Source organism: Rhinopithecus bieti, unplaced genomic scaffold, assembly GCF_001698545.2.
Source record: "Rhinopithecus bieti isolate Rb0 unplaced genomic scaffold, ASM169854v2 scaffold_19901, whole genome shotgun sequence".
Classification (NCBI taxonomy): Eukaryota; Metazoa; Chordata; class Mammalia; order Primates; family Cercopithecidae; genus Rhinopithecus; species Rhinopithecus bieti.
In genome coordinates, this window is record NW_016809629.1 from 137,930 (window position 1) to 161,629 (window position 23,700).

Below are 23,700 nucleotides of genomic sequence, written 5' to 3' on the forward strand. Positions count from 1 at the left end.
TGTCTTTTATAAATACAGTCCACCTTGTATATCTGCAGGTTCCATGTCTGTGGATTCAACCAAAACAGACGTAAAATATTTGAAAAATTAAAAATAATAATATAAGCTGGGCTTGTGGCTCACACCTGTAACCCCAGGGCTTTGGGAGGCCAAGGCTTAAGCCTAGGAGTTTGATGCTGCATGAGCTATGATTGTGCCATTGCACTCCAGCCTGGGTGACAGAGTGAGACCCTGTCTCCAAAAAATATATAAATAATGCAACAATAAAGATAACACAAATTAAAAAATACATTATAACAACTATTTACATAGCATTAACATTGTACTAGGTATTATAAGTAATTTAGAGTTGATTTAAAGTACACAGGAGGGTGTGTATAGGATATGTAAACTCTGCACCATTTTATATGAGGAACTTGTGTATCCCTGGATTTTGGTATCCTTGGGGGTCCTGGAACAAATACCCCGCAGATATGAGGGACAACTGTATTTTATGGATTAATTCAAATACATTATTTAAAAACAGCGGCAAAAAAAGGCAGTCACAGGCAGGGAGTGGAACTAACTGCTTACTCAGGTCAAAATAAGTGCCGGGGCTCTGCACTGGGTCCCCAAATACAGAGTCTGCTCTACAGAAGGGAATGTGTGCTGTGTGCTCTGCAGCGATGCAGCCCTTGGTCCCTGTGCCTCTCTGCTCCCTGACAGCATTCCCACCCCTGTGGCCTGGATGGACACAGACTCCTGGAGCCTCCGGAAGCATCGCAGCCTCGAGGGGTAGGACATAGGGATCCTGGACACCCACCTGGCTGGGCAAAGCAAAGACTGCTCCACACAGCAGCAGCACACAGCAGAGCCCTCTCTTCATTGCATTCATGATTGCTTCACAGCGTCCCTTAAATTCTGGAAGAAGAGAAAAAAAGAGCTTGATCATGTGATGCGAGAAGTCCATGATGGCAGCAGAGGAGGAGAAGTCGCAACGTTGTCCTGGCTGGCTTCCTCCAGCGCCAGCCCCGCGGGAGAAATGCCAGACATACATCTAGAAGAGGATTCTAGAAACTACGTATTTTGTATTGTTGTAAAATATACATAACACAAAATTTACCACCTTAACGATGTTAAGTGCACAGTTCAGTGGAATTAAGCATGTCACATTGTGACCACCGATCTCCAGAACTTCTCCATCACCCCTAACTGAAGCTCCATAGCCACTAAAGAGTAATTCCCGATTCCCCATTTCCCCCCAGCAGCCACCCTGCTACTTTCTGTCTGTAGGAATCTGACTGCTCTACATACATCGTAGAATTGGAATCAGACAGTGTTTCTTCTTTTGTGACTGGTTTATTTCACTTTGCAAATGTCTTCAAGATGTATCCACGCTGTAGCATGTCCTTTTTTCTTTCTTTTTTCTTTCTTTCTTTTTTTTGAGACAGGGTCTCGCTCTGTCATCCAGACTGGAGTGCAGTGGCACGAACACGGTTCACTGCAGCCTTGACCCACCAGGCTCAAGAGATCCTCCTGCCTCAGCTTTCCAAAGAGCTGGGACTTCAGGCATATGCCACCGTGCCTGGCTGAGAGAGAGAGAGACAGAGAGAGAGAGAGAGAGAGAGAGAGAGAGAGAGAGAGAGAGAGAGTATGTGTGTAGAGACAAGGTTTCTCAATGTTGTCCAGGCTAGTCTCGAACTCCTAGGCTCAAATGATCCTCCTTCCTCAGCCTTCCAAAGTGCTGGGATCAGGCTTGAGCCACTGCGCCCAGCATTTTCCTTCATTTTAAGGTTGAATAATACTCTTCTGTGGGATAGAACACATTTTGTTTATCCATTCATCTGTCAATGCTGGGAGATAATTTTGCCCAGAGATTTCTGTGGGCTGAAGGGCTAGACCATTTCTGAGACTTCTTGGCAGCCCAGAGACCACAGCACTCTGGCTTGGTTTCCTGGAAGGGCATTCCTGTCCCGGGCCTGACTAGATGGAGCCGCAGTCATGTCCTCCTGGACTTCTGCAGCGGAAGCCGTTGGGATTTTATTGCCAGCACATCATACAGCCAGCCTGCCTTAGACTGCCCAGGTTTCTCCATGCGGGATGGAGCCTACTCCCCTGCCTGAGGGTCTCCCCACAAAGCAGAGGCCCCCAGCCCAACCTCCACCCCTCCCCACCACTCTGCCGAACATCTGTCTCCTTTTCCGTAGACTGCAATGATCTGGCAATGTGCATATTTGCAGGAAGGAGGGGAGGCATCTGGTGTTTGGTCGGAAGACTCAGATCTTCCTGGACCCCAGAGCCCCAGTTTCCATCTGCCTCTCCCCTGTGATCCTGCCCTCCTCGGCAGCTCAAAGTAGGTTAGTCGGTCGGGTGTTATTTTGTGGTCTGGCAGCCTGCTCCCTCCTTCATCCACAAAAATTGAAGCATGGCATTTCTTTCCCTGACTCATTTTCCTTTGGTCACAACAACTTTAGGTCCCACCCTCCCGCTTCCCCGAGCGTCCTAAGGGCATGGAGGCATGCATAGGGGCTTCCAGGCCTTGCCTCCTTGCCTGGGTCCGGCTCTGGATCTTTGATCATTATTACTTTGAAAAGAGCTCCCCCGTGGGAGGTGCTGATCACCCTCCTCGCCTCACTACATTTCGTGCCTGACGAATTCTCCCTGGGCTGCTGTGTCAGGCAGAGGGGTGTAGGGAGAGGGCGAGGGAAGCCTGCAGGAGGCTCTGGGTACAGTGATTCCAATGGGAAAACATGGCCCAGAGGGAGGCTCACGAGCCTGGCACCCTCCCAGCCTCCCTGCACCTATCCCATCACGAGGGAAGAAAAGTGCCGTCTCCAGCCTTTGCCCGCAGTGCCCGAGGTCTCCCTGCAGTGCGCTCTTTGGGGATCCCTTTCTCCCTGGGAGGAAGCAGCTGTGCTACTCCCTGGCTCCAGGCAGTTTCAGAGGAAAGGGAGTCAGGAGCCGAGGCCACCCAAAACAGGAGTGCGGGTCAGAAGCCAAGGCCACCCAAAACAGAAGTGTGGGGTGGAATCTTCTCATCACAGAGACTTACTCCAGATCTTCTCTTTCTCAGCTTTCCTCAAATGTCCTGTTTCTCAGAACTTCCCAAAATTCCTCTTAAATTCCCCTTTTTAATTTTATCCCATTACTTAATCTTATAAAAATAGCTCATGTGAAACTCCCTCCCCATTTCTCCCTGATGTTCATGTATTTCTAGGTTACCCCACTCCTTACTCTTAAGTAAGACCCAAGGGTGGTGACAGCTCCCACCTCACAGGAATTCTGAATGAAACAACAAATGAGTGAGTACAAGGAACTTGACCTTCTTCATTGTGCTGTCCACACCACCCAGCCCTCTCGATAGGCTCCTGCACCCCAGCCTGGGATATCAGTTTGGGTGTTTTTTTCAGATGCCCACCAAGATACTGTTTTATTTCAAGAACTCAAAGTCCTCCTAAACGGAATGCCATCCCAGATGCCGGGAAACTGCAATGTCAAGAGTGTAGTATGGACACGTTGGCATTGCCTGGGAACACCCCCCTTTCTGGATAACTAGGGGTGGGGGGACCAGATGGAGGAGGAGCGTGACCTAGGGCTGGTCCACACACACCACCAGCTGCATCATATTCAACCCTTTTGCAACTGAACAATCTGAATAAGAGATAAGAGAGCAGGAACATATTTTTGTCTTTGCTCCTGAGAGAGTTGGAGACTTGTTTCTTCTCTTCCTTGGCCTCCCTGGACCTTCCTGCACCTTGAGCTGATTCAGTGCAAGTGAATCTCACCCCAGCAGGGCGATAGCTCTGTCTGCATCACGCAGAGGCGATTCGAGCAGCTGGAAAGGCCGAGTGGGGTAAGAGATGACAAAGAAATGAGTCATCCGGCCAGCAGAAAAACAGTGCAGTCTGAAAACAAGAAAGAGAGAAGAGAGGGAGGAAAAATGTGTCCTTGTTTTGCCTTCGCTGAAGAGGTGGGCGTCGAGGTCTGGGGGCAGTGTCGGGATGCAGAGCAGAGTGAAAGCCAGAACCATGGACTCAGACTCGGGACTGCAGGGTGTGGCTGGGATGGACTTTGGGCCTCACCAAAGGGAGGTCCACGAGTGCTCTGGTGAGGGCCGGGTGAGAGAAGATACTGGTGGAAGGGATGGTAGAAGCCTTCAGAGGCTGATTTTTATAAATAGAAAGACTTCTAATTTTGTTATGTGTTATCTCCCTTTTACTATATTTAGTAGCTTCTCAGGATCATCAAAGAACTGAAGAAAAACAAAGGCAAATGAGAAGAAGGCAGGAAGGGGGTAGGAAGGGACGCACAGAAAGATAGAAAAGGGGAAACAAAGAAAGGATAAAAGAAAGGAAGGCCCCAAGGTTGACTGACTTTTGCTGGGCTGGAATCCGGAATCACTATATGAGAGGAGAGGTGGAATACTGGTCCCCAAGACCCCGAGGCCTAGCCCTGTCAGGCCACCCTAGCACACAAAGTTGATTTTTTTTAGATTTGCAAAGGCTCCCTCTCTGTTGGATGAAGTTCAACAGTCTCAGGGCATGGCAGGTTGACAAAGAATCTGTGCAAATTAGAAAAAACAGAGTCCATGGGTTGGCTGATAGAGTGCAGCCTGGATCTGAAGCATGTGTGTGCAGGCATCTGTGTGTAGGACACAGCCAGCATATCTGTGCTCGGCCGGCCCTGTCTGCTTCCAATCTGCATGTGCGTCCTGCAGAGCAGCTCTGACCTTCCTGCCTGGAAGCCGTGTTTGGTCTGTTGGCTGTAGCAACCGGAGTGACTCTGTTCCCGGGCCCTGCCGAACAACCTGTGAATGATGACTGTTCCCGGGGAGAATAGGAGCAATAGTCTGGTAACCAGGAAGTGGGGTACTGTGCTGTAAGCTCCCTTTCCTGGGAGATGTACTGTTTCCCAGAGCCAAGGATGTGTGCCATTTTGGCTGAGAAATTGATGATCATGCCAACCAGAAAGGTGGTGTTCATTTCTGTGGTGGCCACATGGGGAAATGATGGTCGATGGGCACCAGTGAATAACTGATTCTGGATTGGGCACATCCCCTGGAAAGGAGGAGGCCAACTAGAGGAGGGACAGGGGAAAGTCGGTGGGGTGCTGTCTCAGCGCCTGCATATTACTTCCCCTTCTATCTGCCTCTACCAGCCCCATCTTCCCTCCATAAAAACCAGCTCCTAGGAAAGGAACTAATCAGCTTATTCACATAAGATAAAAATGACTGAAAAAAAAATTAATGTGCTGACCTTCGAAAAAGTATCTATATTTTGAGACATAAAAGCTCCTGCCAGCAATGCAAAACCAAGTGGGCTGGATGCTCCAAGGTTGCCTCCGGGGCTGACATCCTGTGGTTTCTGTTCTGTTGTGAGAACATGTGATATAGGGAGTGTCACACGTGGGATAAACTGGGAAACTCTTACAAATGGTGCTAGAGATCTATTGTTTCAATTGTATAGGAAAGTGAGGCCACATGAGGTGATTCATGCTTGTAACCCCAGCACTTCGAGAGGCCAGGGTGGGAGGACCACTTGAACCCAGGAGTTCGAGATCAGCCTGGGCAACACAGTGAGACTCTGTCTCTATTTATTTTAATATAAAAATATTTTTAAAAAATAGATTGTATGGCCAGATGCGGTGGCTCGCGCCTGTAATCCCAGCACTTTGGGAGGCCGAGGCGGGTGGATCTCTTGAGGTCAGGGGTTCAAAACAAACCTGGCCAACATGGTGAAACCCCATCTCTCCTAAAAATACAAAAAAATTAGCCGGGCATGGTGGCAGATGCCTGTAATCCCAGCCACTCGGGAGGCTGAGGCAGGAGAATCGCTTGAATCCGGGAGGCAGAGTGAGCCAAGATCATGCTACTGCACTCCAGCCTGGGCGACACAGCAGGACTTCATCTCAAAAAAGATTATATAGAAAAGTGACTTGCAATACAGGAACTGTATACATGTAGTCAATCAATCAAATTGCAAACAGTGCAGTCACTCCAGATGTTAGTGAACTGGAGAATTATAGTCTGTACTCTTGCCAGCAAGAAGAAGGCAGAAACATGAGCAAGCCAGAGGAGGAGGGAAATTGCAAGGGAAAGACAAATGTACATTGATACCATTATCAAATGTTGCACCATGTGCAGTTTGCTACACCTATCTTTGGTCAAGGAGATTCTTAGGTTATTGTTGCTTTGCAAAAGGTCTCTCTGAAAACCTGAGCAAGAGAAAGTCAGTCTCCAAGAGTACCAGTACCCTAAAATGACTCATGGGTTTAAAACAACACACTCTCCACTGCCACCCCCGCCACAACCACCATAGCCCAGATGGATGCCAATAATTAAGAAAAGAAACGACCAGGATTCCTTGGACCAGCAAAGGCACGTTTCTAGAGCAGGACGAGAGCCGAAGGTGATGCTGGGAGAGGAACTAGCCTTGGAAAGGGTGGTGTGCTCCCACAAAAGCACACCTTTGTTCGGGACAGGAGCTTTGAGCCTGGTAGCTCTCATCCGACTTCTCCAGGCCCTGCGTATTACAGAGGCCGTGATCTCAAAATAAAACCACTTTCAAAACTACCATCACATAAGTAATTCTTAACTTTTCAAAAAGGTGATTTGCTATAGGCTAAATTGTTATTTTTCCTCCCTTAACAGAACATTTATATCCAGGGGAGAAGACAGGAAGAGTCTGTTTCTTATCTAATTTCGCCAATTCCAATAAGGTGAAGAGAATAGAATCATCTCAGAGCTGGGTGTGGTGGTTTGCACCTGTAATCCTAGCTACTCAGGAGGCTGAGGCAGGAGGATCACTTGAGGTGAGGAGTTCAAGACCAGCCTAGGCAACATAGCAAGACCCCGTGTCTTCAAAAGAATAGAATCTTTTCCTGGCACACCCTGTCCCCCACCCATCAGAGCAGAATTTTCTCCAAAGCATCTTCCAAATGTAGGCTTATGGCCCGTGTCTAAGCTATATGGAATTAAACTCAGAAAAACCTACAGCAGGCATGTACAGCTGTCATCTCCTCGATGCCCCACCCTCTGCCCGGTAATCCTGGTTATTTGGAGGAGTGGGGAATGTTGGTTTCCGGTCTACAAAAATAGAAGTCTATCCTGCCTCTTCCCACAATCAAAACAGAAGAAACCCTGTCCTAATAAACTTAGATCCTTCTGAAGCGAACACAAGGTCCACCTGGTGAAAACTAAGTCAGTCAGTACAATAAAATGTTAACCGCAAAGTCTGCATCTAAACAAGCCCTGAAATCTAAAGTGAATCTAAATGAGTGTCATCTTCCGTGATGGAGGTGGTTCGTTCCTTGTGTTCCTTCCACTCCCTAAAGCAACCATCACCACAAGGTAATTAAATACTCAATGATTTGACAATTCTCCAGCCCAACTCCACATTTCAACACACTTGAATTAGGAAATACTGATCAGAAACTTTCATTGTATTGTTACATGACTTTACCCACATTTTACTGGCCTTACATGAAAGTAACATTATTGTTGCCTGAGAAATGTACACGGATTAATGCTACTCACTCAACAGGTATTTGAGTAGCTTCCACCTTTCCAGGCACAGAGTTTACAAAATGCTTTCACATCCATTAAGTCATTTGAGGCAATATTATTACCTCGTTTTTACAGACGGGAGAACTGAACTTCAAAAAAGTATAAGGGGCTGAGAGCAGTGGCTCACGTCTGCAATCCCAACACTTTGGGAGGCTGAGGAGGGTGGATCATTTGCGTCCAGGAGTTTGAGACCTGCCTGGGCAACATGGCAAAACCCCATCTCAACAAAAAATACAAAAAATTAGTTGGGCATGGTGGTGCATGCCTGCAGTCCCAGCTACTTGGGAGGCTGAGGTGGGAGGATGGCCTTAGCCTGGGTGTTTGAGGGGGCAGTGAGCTGTGATCATACCACTGCACTCCAGTTTGGGTGACAGAGCGAGACCCTGTCTCAAAAAAAAAAAAAAAGTATAAGGGTCGTGCTGTATGGTGACACATCCTGTGAGAGCTGGCATCAGGACTCAAGCCCAAGAGACACAGTTCTCTTACCCCAAACCTAACACTCTTTCCACTATTCCTCACTGTCTATGTGACACCCAATTGTAACATTCTTTTTTTTTTTTTTTGAGATGGAGTTTCACTCTGTTGCCCAGGCTGGAGTGCAATGGAGCAATCTCAGCTCACTGCAACCTTCACCTGCTTGGTTCAAGCGATTCTCCTTCTTCAGTCTCCTGAGTAGCTTGGATTACAAGTGCATGCCACCATGCCCAGCTAATTTTTGTATTTTTAGTAGAGACAGAGTTTCGGCATGTTGGCCAGGCTGGTCTCAAACTCCCAACCTCAGGTGATCTGCCCACCTCAGCCTCCCAAAGTGCTGGGATTACAGGCGTGAGCCACCACGCCTGGCCATAACGTTCTTAATGTGTTCCACGTGGTATACAACAGCAGAATGCCACAAAGAAGGGGCGTGGTCACTGGATTCTCAACGTGGAAATCTAACTGCTTTTACAGTACAGGTCCTGTGTGAGCAACTCTCTGAGCCTGTTTCCTGGTTTTTGTCATGGGCTAATCATTTCCGTCTTGCTGAATTGTAAGGTAATTAGAGAAGAAGCAGCAAAGTCCTTCCCCCACACCTGGGTGCACGGCAGGAACGACCTGCACCTACTGTCATGAACATCCTTCTTCAGCAAAAGCACTGAGGCTTCCAGCTTCTCCCTGGAAAAACTTGAAGCTGCTGATGCAGAAGAGATGCCATGCTCCATGGGGTCCTCAGGGATCCCTGTTAATCCTGAATCCTGCTTCCTAGATCATCTGACCACCTGTGTTAGTCTATAACCAATTCTCTGCAATTGATGTAGAATTTTGTGCCTTCATCTGTGTTCGTAGAACAGTATCAACAGGAGCCATTATTTCCTAAATACAGGGTGGTGTCTTTAATCTGGTTTTTAATCTGCCTTTTTATTTGCCTTTCCCACACCATGCATGCAGAGGCCACTGTGGACTCCCAGCAGAAGCCAGAACTAGCTGCTGAGATGAGACAGCTGGGACATCAGGCCATCTCTATAGATAAGGCCCATCTGACCAGGCCACACCATGAAAGTCAGAGACATCACATGAGAGAAATAAGTAAATTAGAGCTTCCCAGAAAAAAACCCTTCCTTTTCTCTCAGTAGCCCAGGTGGTAGACACTGGCTCTTGCTACAACAAGATAAAATACAACAAGTTTCTCTTTTCGGTGAACATGACAGAAAGAGAGTAACCAGCAGAAATCAAGTTGACCAGTAGTCTCTCTTTCTTATTTATTTATTTATTTTGAGACAGGGTCTCACCCTGTCACCCAGACTGGAGTGCAGTGGCGTGATCACAACTCACTGCAGTCTCAACCTCCCGGACTCAAGTGATCCTCCCACCTCAGCTTCTCAAGTAACTGGGACTACAGGTGCATGCCACTATGTCCGGCTAATTTTTTTTTTCATTTTTTTGTAGAGACAGAGTCTTGCTATGTTTGAGACCCAGGTTGGTCTCGAACTCCTTGGCTCAAGAAACCTGCCCACCTTGGGCTCCCAAAGTGCTGGGATTACAGCCAGGAGCTGTGCGCCTGACCTCTGTTAGCTCATCCATACTGGGTTACCAGGTTTAGCATCCCCTACCAGTCCCCATCCCCTGCCTTCTGGAGACTCAGCTAAAATAAAACTGCCCACATCAAGAGTCCCATCTATGGGACTGGAGAAGCTACAGGGGTGTCCTCCTCCGAGAGCCTACCAGACCCCCACCTCTCCCCCGCAGGTCTCAAGCACCCACGTGAGCTGCTTCTCTGTTAAGCACTCACAGACAATGATCTACCCGTGCTATCTATTCACCATCAGCGTGTATGGGGCACCAGCTGTGCCCTGGCACAGGCTCTGGCCATGCAAAGACACAGCTCTTATCCTGAAAGAGCTCATAGTTAGGAAGGGGCCTGATGAATAACTAGACATTCAGGGTACAGCAGAGCAGTGCCATACCACGCAGCAGGCGGGGGATGGGGGTAGGCTTGGAGTGGAATGCGGGGGAGGTTGTCCATCCCAGTCTTGCTGAGGTGGGGGTGGTCAGGCAGGCTTTCTGGAATGCATAACACAGAAGCTGTTCCGGGAACACACGAAGGAGTTAGGCAAACAGCGAAGGGGTCTGCTCCCGACAGAGCACATCCCCACAGCTAAGGCCTGGGCCACAGCAAGCACAGAGCCCCCTACCCATCAGCACAGGTCCCGACAGCAGGCAAAGGTGAGAGTCGCCCACGGGCTCTCCTGCCAGGGTGTCCTAGGAGGAAGTGTGCTTCGGAATCTCTGAGTGTTCTAAGGATCTAGGGGCCTTTGGAGGAATCCAGCATGGATTCTCTAATGCCTAACTATATGTTAATGGAATATTTGTGACTACATAATAAACACAAAAGGCTCTCAATACACAGGTCTCCTGGTATCTGGGTTCAGCCTAGTCCGGAATTGATCACTTCAGAGGCTCCAGGTGGAATCAGATCTTCTGATCAATCCTCAAAAAACTTTCCCCAGCCACCGGTGCGTGTGTCAGGAGCATCGTGTGGCCACCCATGCGCATCGGCTGGGCCTGTTGGCCAAGTCGTTGCTGGGTCTTGGCCATTGGTGTGTGCAATTCACAGCGGGGCAGCTGCTGCAGACACCCAGTCATGTAACTTGTATAGGAAGAACAGCTGGCTGGCATTCCCTGGCAGTCATGATCAGCACCACAACTCAGGCAAAGTTTAGTTCAAAAATGTTTCTAAAACACTTGCTGTGTGCCCAGCACCTGTTTCAGCTTCACTCTGTCACAGGTGTTATTTTTCAGTGGATCAAGAATTGGGTTTATCTGTCCCTCTATCCCATTCTACAGAAGTTTCCCAAGTGGCATAAATAGAAAATATTTTTTGAATATATAATATGCAAAATATCACTAAGAGGGGCTGGGCACAGTGGCTCTTTTCTGCAATCCCAGCACTTTGTGAAGCCATGGCAAGAGGGTCGCTTGAGGCCAGGAGTTTGAGACCAGCCTGGGCAACAAAGCAAAACCCTGCTTCTACAAAAGAAAATTTTATAATTAGCTGGATGTGGCAGCATGTGCCTATAGTCCTAGCTACTTGGGAGGCTGAGATGGAGGGTCACTTGAGCCCAGGAGTTTGAAGGTTCAGTGACCTGTGATCACACTGCTGCACTCCAGCCTGGGTGATGGAGTCAGACCTTGTCTCTAAATATATATATATACACACACACACATATACAAACACATATTGCTAAGAGAATGTGTTGTCTTTATATGTAAGTAGAAAACAACCACTATCAGAAGACCATGTGGCTTGACTTAGGGTTGGAGCAGAGTGGATGAGCTTTAAATTTCTTTCTAGCTCTAATTTTCTTTAAGTCTAAATCATCCTCACTCTTTTACCTGGTTTGATGTGAGACCCACCATATGGTTTTGTGAGCTGGCTGACTAGGATGAGGTTTATAGCCTGACACTATGGACAGAAATTTTCTCCCGTATATACGAAAGAAATGGCCCCAAGAAGGAATGAGCAGAATGCACTGGTCCCTCATTGTCCGTGCCAACAATCTCGTCAAAGCAGAAGCGAAAGTCACTCAGAGAAAGTAAAAAATGTATTTTGAGACTGCAGATGCGTAATGCCAAATAATCAAAGGAAAACCTGTCTGGGCATGGTGGCTCACGCCTGTAATCCCAATACTTTGGGAGGCCAAGGCAGGCAGATCACTTGGGGTCAGGTATTCAAGACCAGCCTGGCCAACATGGTGAAAACTTAGCCCGGTATGGTGGCGGGCACCTGCAATCCTAGCTATTCAGGAGGCAGAGGCGGAAGAATTGCTTGAACCCAGGAGGTGGAGGCTGTGGTGAGCCAAGATCGTGCCATTGCACCCCAGCCTGGGTGACCAAGTGAGACTCTGTCGCAAAAAAAAAAAGAAAAGAAACATTGGCCAGGCACAGTGGCTCAGGCCTGTAATCCCAGCACTTTGGAGGAGGAGGGCATCACAGGGTCAGGGGTTCGAGACCAGCCTGATCAACATGGTGAAAACCCATCTCTACTAAAAATACAAAAATTAGCCGGGCGTGGTGGCACATGCCTGTAATCCCAGCTGCTCAGGAGGCTGAGGCAAGAGAATTGCTTGAACCATGGAGGTGGAGGTTGCAGTGAGCCGAGATCATGCCACTGCACTGCAACCTGGGCGACAGAGCAAGACTCCGTCTCAAAATACATAAATAAATAAATAAATAAGTAAAAAAGGAAAACTCGACATTTCAACTAAAAACCTAAAGTTGTCCTCACCACCATCCTCACCAATATCTCAGAGGATACTGAGAGTTGTCCTCTCAGTATCACAGAGAAGTAGAAGGATTTTGAATTCCAAGGGGAGCTACATTCACCACCATTGTTTATCAGTCATGTTGCCCCCTCAGCCGTAGGATTGAAAATAACCTTTACATACTCTTTGGAAGTCCTGAAGCCAGCACTACTTTTTCCAAATGGAGGAACCCAGCAAAAGGCCCTCTTAGGCTGCTATAAAACCCCTTGACCAAAAAACACCTGTTGGCAGAAGAGTAATAGGACTCGCCTGAGCTACACAGTAAGTTTTCCCAAATGTGCTTTAGTCCTGGCTACTCACTTACCAAAAGAAGAAAAGAAAAAAAAAAAAAAAGAAAAGCCTGTTGGCAGAAGAGTAATAGGACTCGCCTGAGCTACACAGTAAGTTTTCCCAAATGTGCTTTAGTCCTGGCTACTCACTTACCAAAAAGAAGAAAAAGAAAAAAAAAAAAAAAAGAAAAGAAAGAAAGAAAGAAAAAAAGAAAAGCCTTAGATGGTAATGGTGGCTTCAAGTGACACTACCAAGGTATGAAAGGAAAATAAATCTCAAGACCCCCAAATCACTAAGCCAAAGGGAAAAGCCAAGCTGGGAACTGCATGAGGCAAACCTACCTCCCATTTTATTCCTACATAAGACAGCTACAAAGATAAAAAGCTACATACCTCCCTCACAATTTACCCACAAGGAAACTCCTTGTGGACTTCAAGATCTGTACCCTAAAACAGTTCTGCTGAACTTCACCTGGGCAATGCAAATGGGTGCAGGACAAAGGACAGAACTCAAAGTCATCCCTCTGCTCACCTGAGACAAACACATATCTGATTGCTTCCTCTGCCCTATTGTTTTTGTAAAAAATGAAGATTCAGGCCAGGCATGGTGGCTCATGCCTGTAATCCCAGCACTTCAGGAGGCCGAGGTGGGTGGATAACCTGAGGTCAGGAGTTCAAGACCAGTCTGGCCAACATGGTGAAACCCTGTCTCTACTAAAAATACAAAAATTAGCCGGGTGTGGTGGCAGACGCCTGTAATCCCAGCTACTCAGGAGGCTGAGGCAGGAGAATCACTTAAATCTGGGAAGTGGAGGTTGCAGTAGCCAGGATTACGCCATTGCACTCTAACCTGGGCAGCAAGAGTGAAACTCCGTCTCGGAAAAAAAAAAGTAGATTCACTGAGTCAACTAAGGCATAAGTGACTCTTCCTCTGCCCTCCTCTCACATGTAAATTGTGTATTCAGTAAAAGGCTGACAAAGACGCAGAAGAATGAAATCTTCTCTTCTCTACCTATGACCTGGAAGCCCCTACTTCCAGTTGTCCTGCCTTTCCAGACCGAACCGGTGCACACTTTACACGCATTGATTGATGTCTCATGTCTCCCTGAAATGTATGGAACCAAGCCGCACCTTGGCCACCTTGGACACTTGTCCTCAGGACCTCCGGAGGCTGCGTCACAGGTGTGTTCTTAACACTGGCAAAATAAACTTTCTAAATTGACAGACCTGTCTCAGTTACTTTTGGGTTGACAAAGGAATGCCTGGGCTGTTTGTTGAAATCCTTTGAAATCTACTGGCCACTGACTCTGCTCGACAATGTCAGGCCCTGGGGGAAATCAAAGTCTCAGTGAACTCAAAAACCAACAAAGGGGAACTGCTATTCCCAGCTACTCCCTGGCTGCCTGGACTGTCCCAGGCCTGTGATGAAGCAGGGGGAGCCACAGACACTGGGAGAATCCGATGCAAGCCATCATGAAATAAACCGAGCTGGTCTTGGGGAGTTGGGCAGAGAAGGAGCACTTTGGAGACAGGGCAGCTTTCATTTGCTCCTGACATTTTGATCTTGGGCTTTATCATTTGATCCAGAGCTTGGAGGCTGGTGTCTTTGAGAACATTTTAGGTGGAATAAATGGGTGGGCAGGATGGAGCTATTCATATCTCAGTACTCACGGTGTCCCTGCCAATGCTGGAATCCGACTCTGCCTGCACAGGAAGCACGCATCCAACAGCTCAAGCTGACCATCGTGGATTGATTCTAGATCCCAGAATGAGTGTTCTTGCCACAGCAAGTACTGCTAGGAAGTCACCTTTGAGGGAACTCCACCTGACAATGGTATTTGCAGGACCGCTTCCTGGGATTGCAATGCACACACATACACACACACACACACACGACCTTTTTTCTGTCATCAAGCAGCTACAGGAGACCACCATATTATTCCCAACTGGCCGCCAAATGCATCCTTGTTACCACACTTCTTTGAGCTTGAGTTTGTCATTAGTTACCTGGGACCTTGGCATGTTTTCCTCTTCTCTCCCTCCCTTCCTCTCTCCCTCCCTGTGAGGTTAAGAAAATAAAGATAATAACAGTGAAAATCTAGAGAACCCCACATGCTTCCTGCAGAGTGCTTTAGGAATAAAAGACATTGATGTTAGTTTTTTCCCCTGTAATTAAAATGTCCTTTAAGGAGGACTGCACGCTTGACTGATGCACCCTGGGCAAAAAGCCAGAGGGCCAAACTGACCTGTGGAGACTTGTGGGGGTGGCACCTAGGGAGGAGATCAGAGGCATTTCTCTACCCCACGGGGTAATGTGGGGCGTGAAAGCCACCTGCTTCCCTCTCCCAGCACCTAACGAATAGTGCTCTGGAAGTAAGGCCCCCTCTGCCCCATCCACAGCCTCAGTTCCTTCCTGGGGTTCACCGGGGGAGGGAGGAAACTGGGGGACCCCAGAGGGCCCTCCCAGCTGTCACAGCCACGTGTCCCAAGGCAGCCGATTTTCCTTTTATTGTCTGCTCGTCTTGAGGTGCTCCCATAGCCTATTTGGGGCATTTCTGCATTGTTCTTTTCACCTTCCCCCTTACTCTGCCAGCAGAGAGGCTTGCTTCTCCAATGAATGCAAACTCCCTAGTCTCCCTTCCCCTGACTCCCTCTCACCTCCAAAACTCTCCAGCCTATCCCAATCACATGCAAATGCAAACAGACATCTCCCTTCTGGAGTGGATTCTAGCGGATCCTCTAGTTGCCTGAATTACAAAGTTGGTCCGTTGGTTAAAGCATTCCTTCACCGGCTCAGCTTGCTGGAAAGACTTTTAAGAGAGAGAAGAGGAGACAGATCCCAACACAGAAACCCGACCTACCACAGCTTGCTCCTTGCCTTTCCTTGCAGAGGTTTTCTCTCCAGCCCTGGACTCCCGGATCTCAGCTCTGAGCTCCCTGAACAGCTCCGGCCTCCTTTAAGTTTCCAGGCAGGGGGTGGGGTAGGTGGCCCTGGCTGGGCGGGTTTCTGTGTGGTAGGAGGATGCTCAGTGGACAGGGCCATAAGGGAGCTGGGGTGGGCCTGTTTTTATAAAGCAGGGGGAGGAAGTTCACGGTGGAAGCAGCACAGCCCATCCTGGCTTCGGGCCAGGCTGATTATTCACAGCCCTGATGTCATCGAATCGCAGGAATTTGGAAGTGGGACGGGATCTTAAGATTCATCTTCCTTTAGAGTCCTAGTGTCCAAGACTTAAAAGGGACTTTCAGGACCCTGTGATGACAAGAAGTGTTTATAATTCTAAAGGCACCAGGCTGGGATTGGGAGTGGGGTGTCTTCTGGAATCTGTGGCTGTAGCTCTGGACATGAGAGCTCAGGACATGAGAGGTTAAAAGGACTGGAGGATGCACCAGGATTGGAACACTTTGTGTGGTGGTGGGAGCTTAGGGGGGTAGCCACTGAGAAGGCAGGACTAGCCTCTGGCTCACCTGCGGTGGGAGGTGCCCCCATGGGGATTTGCTCCAGTAGGCGTCTCAAGCCCAGCTCTGTAATTTTAGGGAGAATCTTTCTCTTCCCTGTAAAGTGCGGGGCTGCAGTAGGTGGCCTCTGGGGACTTTCTGACTCCAGCATCCCCTCGAGTGGGCCCAGGGAATGTACACAGGGCCTTGAGGCCAACATGCCTGAAATTCGATCAAAGCCATCAGCCCTTAAGCCCACAGAAGCCTTTCAGTGTTTGCTTGTAAAATGCCCCTGGAAATAGACAAGCCATTTCCCTTGCTGACACCTTTTCAGATGACTGAGAAATAAAAGCCCTGTGGTGTAGGGGAAAGTCTTAGGTTTAAATCTGGCTGTGCCAGTAACTGGGGTATGACCTCAGTCAAGGTTTTCAACTATGCTGAGCTCTGGCTTTTGCATCTGCAGGTCACGTGAGGATCAGAGAGAAGCCATGCATGTCAGGTCTCTGGCACGTCATGGGGCTCAGCAGGAGCATCTATCATCATTGGTTCATGTCTGGCTGAGATCAGACCTTTTAAAAATTAGAGAGAGGTGAAAGAAAGAATGCAGGGAGGGAAGAGAAGTTTGGCAGAGGAAATTGTGGGACGACCGACTATCCAGGAGAGGCCAGATTTCATACATTCTGATCCTAAATATACTCATATGTGTCAAACCATGAGTGGTGAGTTTGAAGTTGAAAGGCACCTAACTGCTTTTCACATTGCTTTCAAACTGCTTTTCCACATTTTTATCAAGCTGCAGCCCCTGATGATGGTCATTGTAGAAAAGGGGCACTGGGGGTGGGTCGCCTGCTGAGCACGGGAGGTAGACCTCCTATGAGCGGCAGCAACTGTGGGTCTGTTTGGTGGGCATGGGGCTGCTTTGCTGCAATGTGGTCTAAGATGGTGAGGAGGGAGGCTTTTTTGGGGGGTGGGGCATTGTGGTTCAGCAGGGAGTGCTGGTCATGAGGACTCTCATTTGAACTCTTGAGAGGATGGTTTTCCACTGAATGGTTGCACTTAAATACTGGATCCCGAACCTCTATGGAAAACGACATGGAGATTTCCCAAGTAACTAAAAATAGGACATCCATTTGACCCAGCAATCCCACTACTGAGTATCTATTCAAAAAAAAAAAAAAGAATTCATTACATCAAAAAGACACCTGCACTCATACATTTATCACACACAATTCATAACAGCATGATTCACAATAGCAAAGGCACAGAATCAACCTAAGTGTCCATCAATGGAGGACTGGATGAAGAAAATGCACATATACACCAAGGAATATGACAAAGCCATAAAAAACAACAAAGTCTGTCTTTTGGAGCAACATGGATGAAACTGGAGGCCATTATCCTAACTGAAATAACTCAGAAACAGAAAGTGAACAACCACATGCACTCACTTATAAATAGGGGCTAAACAATGGGAGACTGAGAGGAGAGGGTTTGCAGATCATTAGCCGGGGCCCTGAGCTTTGCTGAAATATACTCGAATGATTAAGACCCAGTAATACCCTGCAGCCCTAGAAACTGGGGTATCTGTGTTCCTTCTCAATTGAGCTCGGTTTCCCTTGGACAGATTCTGGGGAAGCCTGAGAATGCAGAAGTAGGAGTGGGATCACTTCGAGGAAAAAAAAAAAGAATAGAAAAAAGGGAAATAAATCTTGGTGACCTTATATCCTGGGAACATTTTCTCAAAGTCCTTCGTTTTCAAAAAAGAAAAATAAATCCAGGCCTAGATAACACAGATACAAAGTGGGCACAGGGAAACTGGATGGGGAATTGCTGTAGGGCTTTTCCCAGCCCGGCTGTTTCTGCGGCAGGCGCCTGCCTCCTCTGTGGAATGCATGAGTCATGGAGGTGGCAGGGGCAGAGAATAGGGGCTGCTCGGACCCTTCTCACTGGGGCAGGTGGCAGGATGGGCATTCGAACGAGAGCCATGCTGAGACTCTGCTCAGCTGGGTAAGAAATGATGTGATGTCTCTGGAAACTCAGAGAAAGGAAAAGTGGGCAAGAAACTTATGACAAGGTGGTTTTGGACCAGAAGACGGACATTTTCTGTCTAAACGAAAATTTAATTTTGGTAGTCATCTGGTTTTCCAGGGGATGGGGTAAATGTCATGATGGATCTGAAATTGGTGTTATTGTTGCATGCCTTGTCTGGGTCTCAATCAAGACCAGGAATCCCTGACCCCAGGGCCGTGGACTGGTATCTGTCCATGGCCTGTAAGGAACCAGGCTGCACAGCAGAAGCTGATGGCTGGAGAGCCAGTGAAGCTTCATCTGTGTTTACAGCCGCTCCCCCATCGCTCGCATTACTGCCTGAGCTGCGCCTCCGGTGAGATCAGCAGTGGCACTAGAGTCTCACAGGAGTGCAAACCCTACTGTGAACTGCACATGTGAGGGATCTAGGTTGTGCACTTCTTTTTTTTTTTTTGTTTTTTTGTTTTTTTTTTTGAGACGGCAGTCTCGGCTCTGTCACCCGGGCTGAGTGCAGTTGGCTGGATTCAGCTCACTGAGCAAGCTGTGCGCGCCTACCGGGGTTGTCACGCTGCATTCTCGCTGCTCAGGCCTCGCCGAGCTGCTGGAGCTACAGGCGCCCCGGACCACCTCGGCCCAGCTAGTTTGTGTATTTTAGTAGAGACGGGGTGTTCACCATGTTGCGCAGGATGGTCTCAGTCTCCTGCACCGTCGTGTATCCGGCTCGTCTGGGCCTCCCAAAGTGCTGGGATTACAGGCTTGAGCCACCGCGCCCAGCGGTTGTGCACTTCTTATAAGAATCTAATGCCTGATGATCTGTCACTGTCTTCCATCACCCCCAGATGGGACCATCTAGTTGTAAGAAAACAAGCTCAGGGCTCCCACTAATTCTACATGATGCTGAGTCATACCATTATTTCCTTAAATTTTACAATGTAATAATAATAGAAATAAAGTGCACAATAAATGTCATCCTCTTGAATCATCCCGAAACTATCTCCCCTCCCCCATCCGTGGAAAAACTATCTTCTACAAAACTGGTCCCTGGTGCAAAAAAGGCTGAAAACCACTGATCTAGACTAGACTCCCATGGTGGTAACAGCACCAGTTGTGTGAATTCCACACAAACAATGAGAAACATAAAACAGGACAAGCTGAAGGCATGGGAAGAACTCTTACGAATCTTATTCTTGTTAAGAGCTGCTCACCAAGCTGTAGGAGGAGGCCTTTACTCTTGCAACGCTGTGGTAAGTTCGAGATTGTTTCAAAATATTAAGTTAAAAATTGGATTATTCTCTTGGAGCAGTGATTTTTTGAAAAATTACTGCGGATATGCATTTTAAATCCCCATACAAGACAATGATAGGTATTCAACCTTGTTTTGACTATCTAAAAACTGAAAATAACTTAGATGTCAAAAAATAGGGGCCTAGTAGACTAGGACATGTTAGAATAGTGCAATATTGTGTAACCATTGGGATGACTGGTAACATAATTATACCGACATATCAAAATCAATCATAAAATTGCCTTGCCCAAAAGAAGAAGAAAATAAATTTGTACATGAGCTGTGATATAAATAATGTAGGTCAGGCATTGTGTGTCACGCCCGTAATCCCAGCCCTTTGGGAGGCTGAGGCAGGGAGATCGCTTGAGGTCAGGAGTTCGAGACAAGCCTGGCCAACGTGGTGAAACCCCATTTCTACTAAAAATACAAAAATTAGCCAGTCGTGGTGGCGGGCACCTGTAATCCCAGCTACTCGGGAAGCTGAGGCAAGAGAATCACTTGAACCTGGGAGGTGGAGGCTGCAGTGAGCCAAGATTGTGCGGCAAAAGTGAGACTCCATCTCAAAAAATAATAATAATGTAAACACTACATAGATGTATGGATAGAGATTAGAAGAGAAAATTAGGTGTTGGAGTACTGTCATTATTGGTGAATTGTTTTTCAGTTCCTTTAGTGATGCTTCTAAATGGCTTTCATAAAAGTAGACGTACTGGCTCCACACTGGGTGACCAGCCCAACACTCTCTCTCTGGCACTGGAAGGGCCTGGTTGTTCATGGAAGCATGTCAGAAGAATAGGAATTTTCCTTATTCCTTATGATGGAGTATCCATGAGTTTATTCAAATTATTTTTGAACACATCTCATTTTCAATCAATTCTTTTGTGGAGTGAGTTGAGTTTCTTAGGTTGGTTTGCTGATTCTCCAACACAGAACTTCTTTCTCTGCTCCTAAATCTACCTCTTTTGAGCCTCCTAACACATCCCACATCCCCAGCTATCAATCTTCAAATAAACAACACCCCCCCTCCCCAACCCTGCCCCAAGCTGGTGAATGTGCAGGCTACTGCAATGAGCCTGCGGCTGGAAGTCAGAAAGTTTCCTTTCTCTCCTTTGAGGTCAGTTGCACGACTCTGGGCAAGTCCATTTGCCTTTGCTAAGCTATAGGTTCCTTGCATTTCAGATAAGAGAAGTAAACTCACAGGATTATTATTTGACTCAAATAGGATACCATGGGAAGGAAAACGCTTTGGGACATGCTATTGGTGACTTAGTAAACTGTCTTATAAACATTTTTTGTAGCTTTGTTCTTTAGCTATATCCATCCTCAGAAGGAAAGAACTTTGCAAGGGAAAGCCTCATACTCTTTTCTCAAAGATGAAGAAAGGAACTTTAAAGAGCTCCTGACTCAAATTTTCTCCAACTGTCTCCTGAGCAACATAGGTCACACACGCGAAAAAGAACCAAGGCTACAAAGTTAAGAATTGGAGAATTCTCTCAGAGCAGTAATTTTTTTGACTATTTAGCTGATATGGTTTGACTCTGTGTCCCCACCCAAATCTCACCTTTAACTGTAATCCCCATAATCCCTATGTGTCAAGGGCAGAACCAGGTGGAGGTAATTGGATCATGGGGGCGGTTTTCCCCAAGCTGTTCTGGTGATAATGAGTGAGTCTCATGAGTTCTAGTGGTTTTATTATCGTCTGGCATTTCCCCTGCTTGTGCTCTTTCTCTCTTCTGCCGCCCTGTGAAGAGGTGCCTTCCTCCATGACTGTAAGTTTCCTGAGGGTCTGCCAGCCATGGGGAACTGAGTGCATTAAACCTCTTTTCTTTATAAATCACCCTGTCTTGGGTATTTCTTTACAGCAGCATGAGAATGGACTAATACATTAGCCCAGTAAAATACATTTTTAAAATTCCCATACAAGATAATGATAGGTCTACAACTTTGTTTTGACTGTCTAAAAACTGAAAAACAATAGTAGTTTAAACAAAAAACAGTATCACTGCACTAAGTACAAGATAATAACAGGGGAAACTGCGGAGGGAAGAGAAGGGATAATAATATGGAAACTCTGTGCTTCCTGTTCAATTTTTCTGTAAACCTGAAACTGCTCTAAGGAATGTCTATTAATTTAAAAAATATTGACAATATGCAGTGGTTAACATCTATAATCCAAGCACTTTGGGAGGCCAAGACAGGAGGATTCGCTTGAGTCTAGAAGTTTGAGACCAGTCTGGGCAACAGAGCAAGACCCTGACTCTGAGGAAATATTTTTTAAAAGTCATTCAGGGCTTGAATCTGGGAGGTGGAGGTTACTGTGAGCTGAGATCGTGCCATTGCACTCCAGCCTGGGCAACGAGAGCGAAACTCCGTCTCAAAAAAAAAAAAAAAAAAAGAAGCCATTCAGGAGGCTGAGGCAGGCAGACCACTTCAGCCCAGGATCCCAGGGCTGCAGTGAGCTATGATCATGCCACTGCAGTACAGCCTGGGCAACAGAGCAAGACCCCAAACTCTAAAAATAAAAAAAAGAAAGTACTTACAAATGAAAAATATTATCATTTCTGATATTATAAAATCATATCTATATTTATGTATGCATATTGTACAAAAGAATTTAATTTTATTTGCAGAAATATTTGGTCTGTGAGAACATTCACTGCCATCCGCTTATTTACATATCCAAGCGTATCATAGCTAATGAATATAGGAATTTTATCACAGTCTTATAATTTTAAGGGTGTCTGTGGTCAATCTGTTTGGTAAAATTGAGCTACTCTTTATTTAGCTTAATTAATTTTTTTGAGACAGGGTCTCACTCTGTTGTCCAGGCTGAAGTGCAGTGGCATGATCTTGGCTCACTGCAACCTCCACCTCCCCGGTTCAAGTGATTCTCTCACCTCAGCCTCCTGAGTAGCTGGGACTACAGGCACTACTTAGTCACGCCTGGCTAATTTTTTTTTTTTTTTTTTTTTTTTTTGATAGAGACAGGGTTTCACCATGTCGGCCAGGCTGGTCTCGAACTCCTGAACTCAAGTTATCTGCCTGCCTCAGCCTCCTAAAGTGCTGAGATTACAGGCATAAGCAACTGTGCCCAGCCTACTCCCTATTTTTAAATGTGCAAACTCTGCAAAGTGGCTGTGCTGAGGCACTTCCAAACACCACCTGGTTGGTGCTGGAGTTCTGGTTTCTGCTTTATGGGTCCTTCTTCTTCTGGACCTGGTGCCACCAACCCTTGCAGCCTCCTATGGAGGATGGTGCTTGTTTCCTTTCAACCTTCCTGGTCATTTCTTTTCTTGTTTTAAAATAACAACACCAGGTCAGGTGAGGTGGCTCACTCCTGTAATCCCAGCACTTTGGGAGGCCAAGGTGGGAGGATTCCTTGAGCCTAGAAGTTTGAGACCAGCCTGGGCAACATGGCGAGACCCCATCTCTACAAATAATTCAAAAATTAGGTGTGGTAGCACATGCCTGTAGTCCCAGCTACTCAGGAGGCTGAGGTGGAAGGATCCCTTGAGCCTGAAAAGTTGAGGTTGCAGTGAGCTGTGATCGCATCACTGCACTCCAGCCTGGGAGACACAGTGAAAGCCTATCTCTAAAACTAAAAAATATGTAAATAAACAAATAAATAACACTGAAAATAACCAAAACCAAGTGAATACAGATAACTCAATTCCTTCTGACCCCAGGGTGACTCCAGAGTCCCAGGCCATGGCTGCGTCTGGGGTGGGCTCCTTTGGGAGAGGGGCCAAAGCCCTACTCACCTCAGTAATGAGATCACTCAGACCTGGGGGCAGCCGCGTTCCAGGAGAGCATGGTGACTTCCGCAGCAGAGGCTCTTGCATCAGTTCTGGTCACCCACGGGAGACTGCATGTGCTCAGGGTGACAGGAACACCACTGTTTACATGGGACCCACCTCCGCCATGGCATCACAGGACTCACCGCCCCGGCCTCCTTCCTGAGTCAAGCATTTTTGTCCAGTGAATACAGCTTTGGTGCAGCTTTCCGTAGCTCCTCTCTCCTCCTCGCCAGGGGAAGTGATGCATATTTTATAGAGCTGTTCTTTTGCTTCATTCTAACTTCCATTTTTTCCTCTGTGAGGAGTTTGCGCCAATCGAAATGAACTTGAGATCATTTTCCCCCCAGCCTGTCTTTATCTAAGGGGCACAGGGCTTCCTGTCTGATTTTAGTCACCGATTGGATTGATGGGCTTAATCACATTCCAAATGTCCGTTGTCCTATCTCCCTGTGTGTGTAGGACTGGCTCAGTCTGCAGCTTTTATTAGAAATCAACGGAAGCCACCAGAACACAGAGCCCTGAATGAGCACTATGGACCCGAATC

The 23,700-nt window shown here is 47.2% G+C and overlaps 1 protein-coding gene across 3 annotated transcripts in view; it reads right to left on the bottom strand.

The window, feature by feature from the left end:
- Positions 1-23,327, bottom strand: part of PLAT (plasminogen activator, tissue type) — a 40,363-nt gene extending 17,036 nt beyond the window's left edge. The window contains exons 1-2 of one of the 3 annotated variants that reach the window (XM_017889875.1): positions 23,121-23,327; positions 803-900 (exon numbers count right to left, since the gene is read on the bottom strand). In XM_017889875.1, coding sequence (XP_017745364.1) covers positions 803-874 — 72 coding nt within the window. In that variant the 5' untranslated portion in view covers positions 875-900; positions 23,121-23,327. Of the gene's footprint in view, positions 1-802; positions 901-1,293; positions 1,454-15,472; positions 15,703-23,120 lie in introns of those variants that run through there. The other 2 variants (XM_017889873.1, XM_017889874.1) reach the window with 2 other exon arrangements.
- Positions 23,328-23,700: the final 373 nt, after the last annotated feature.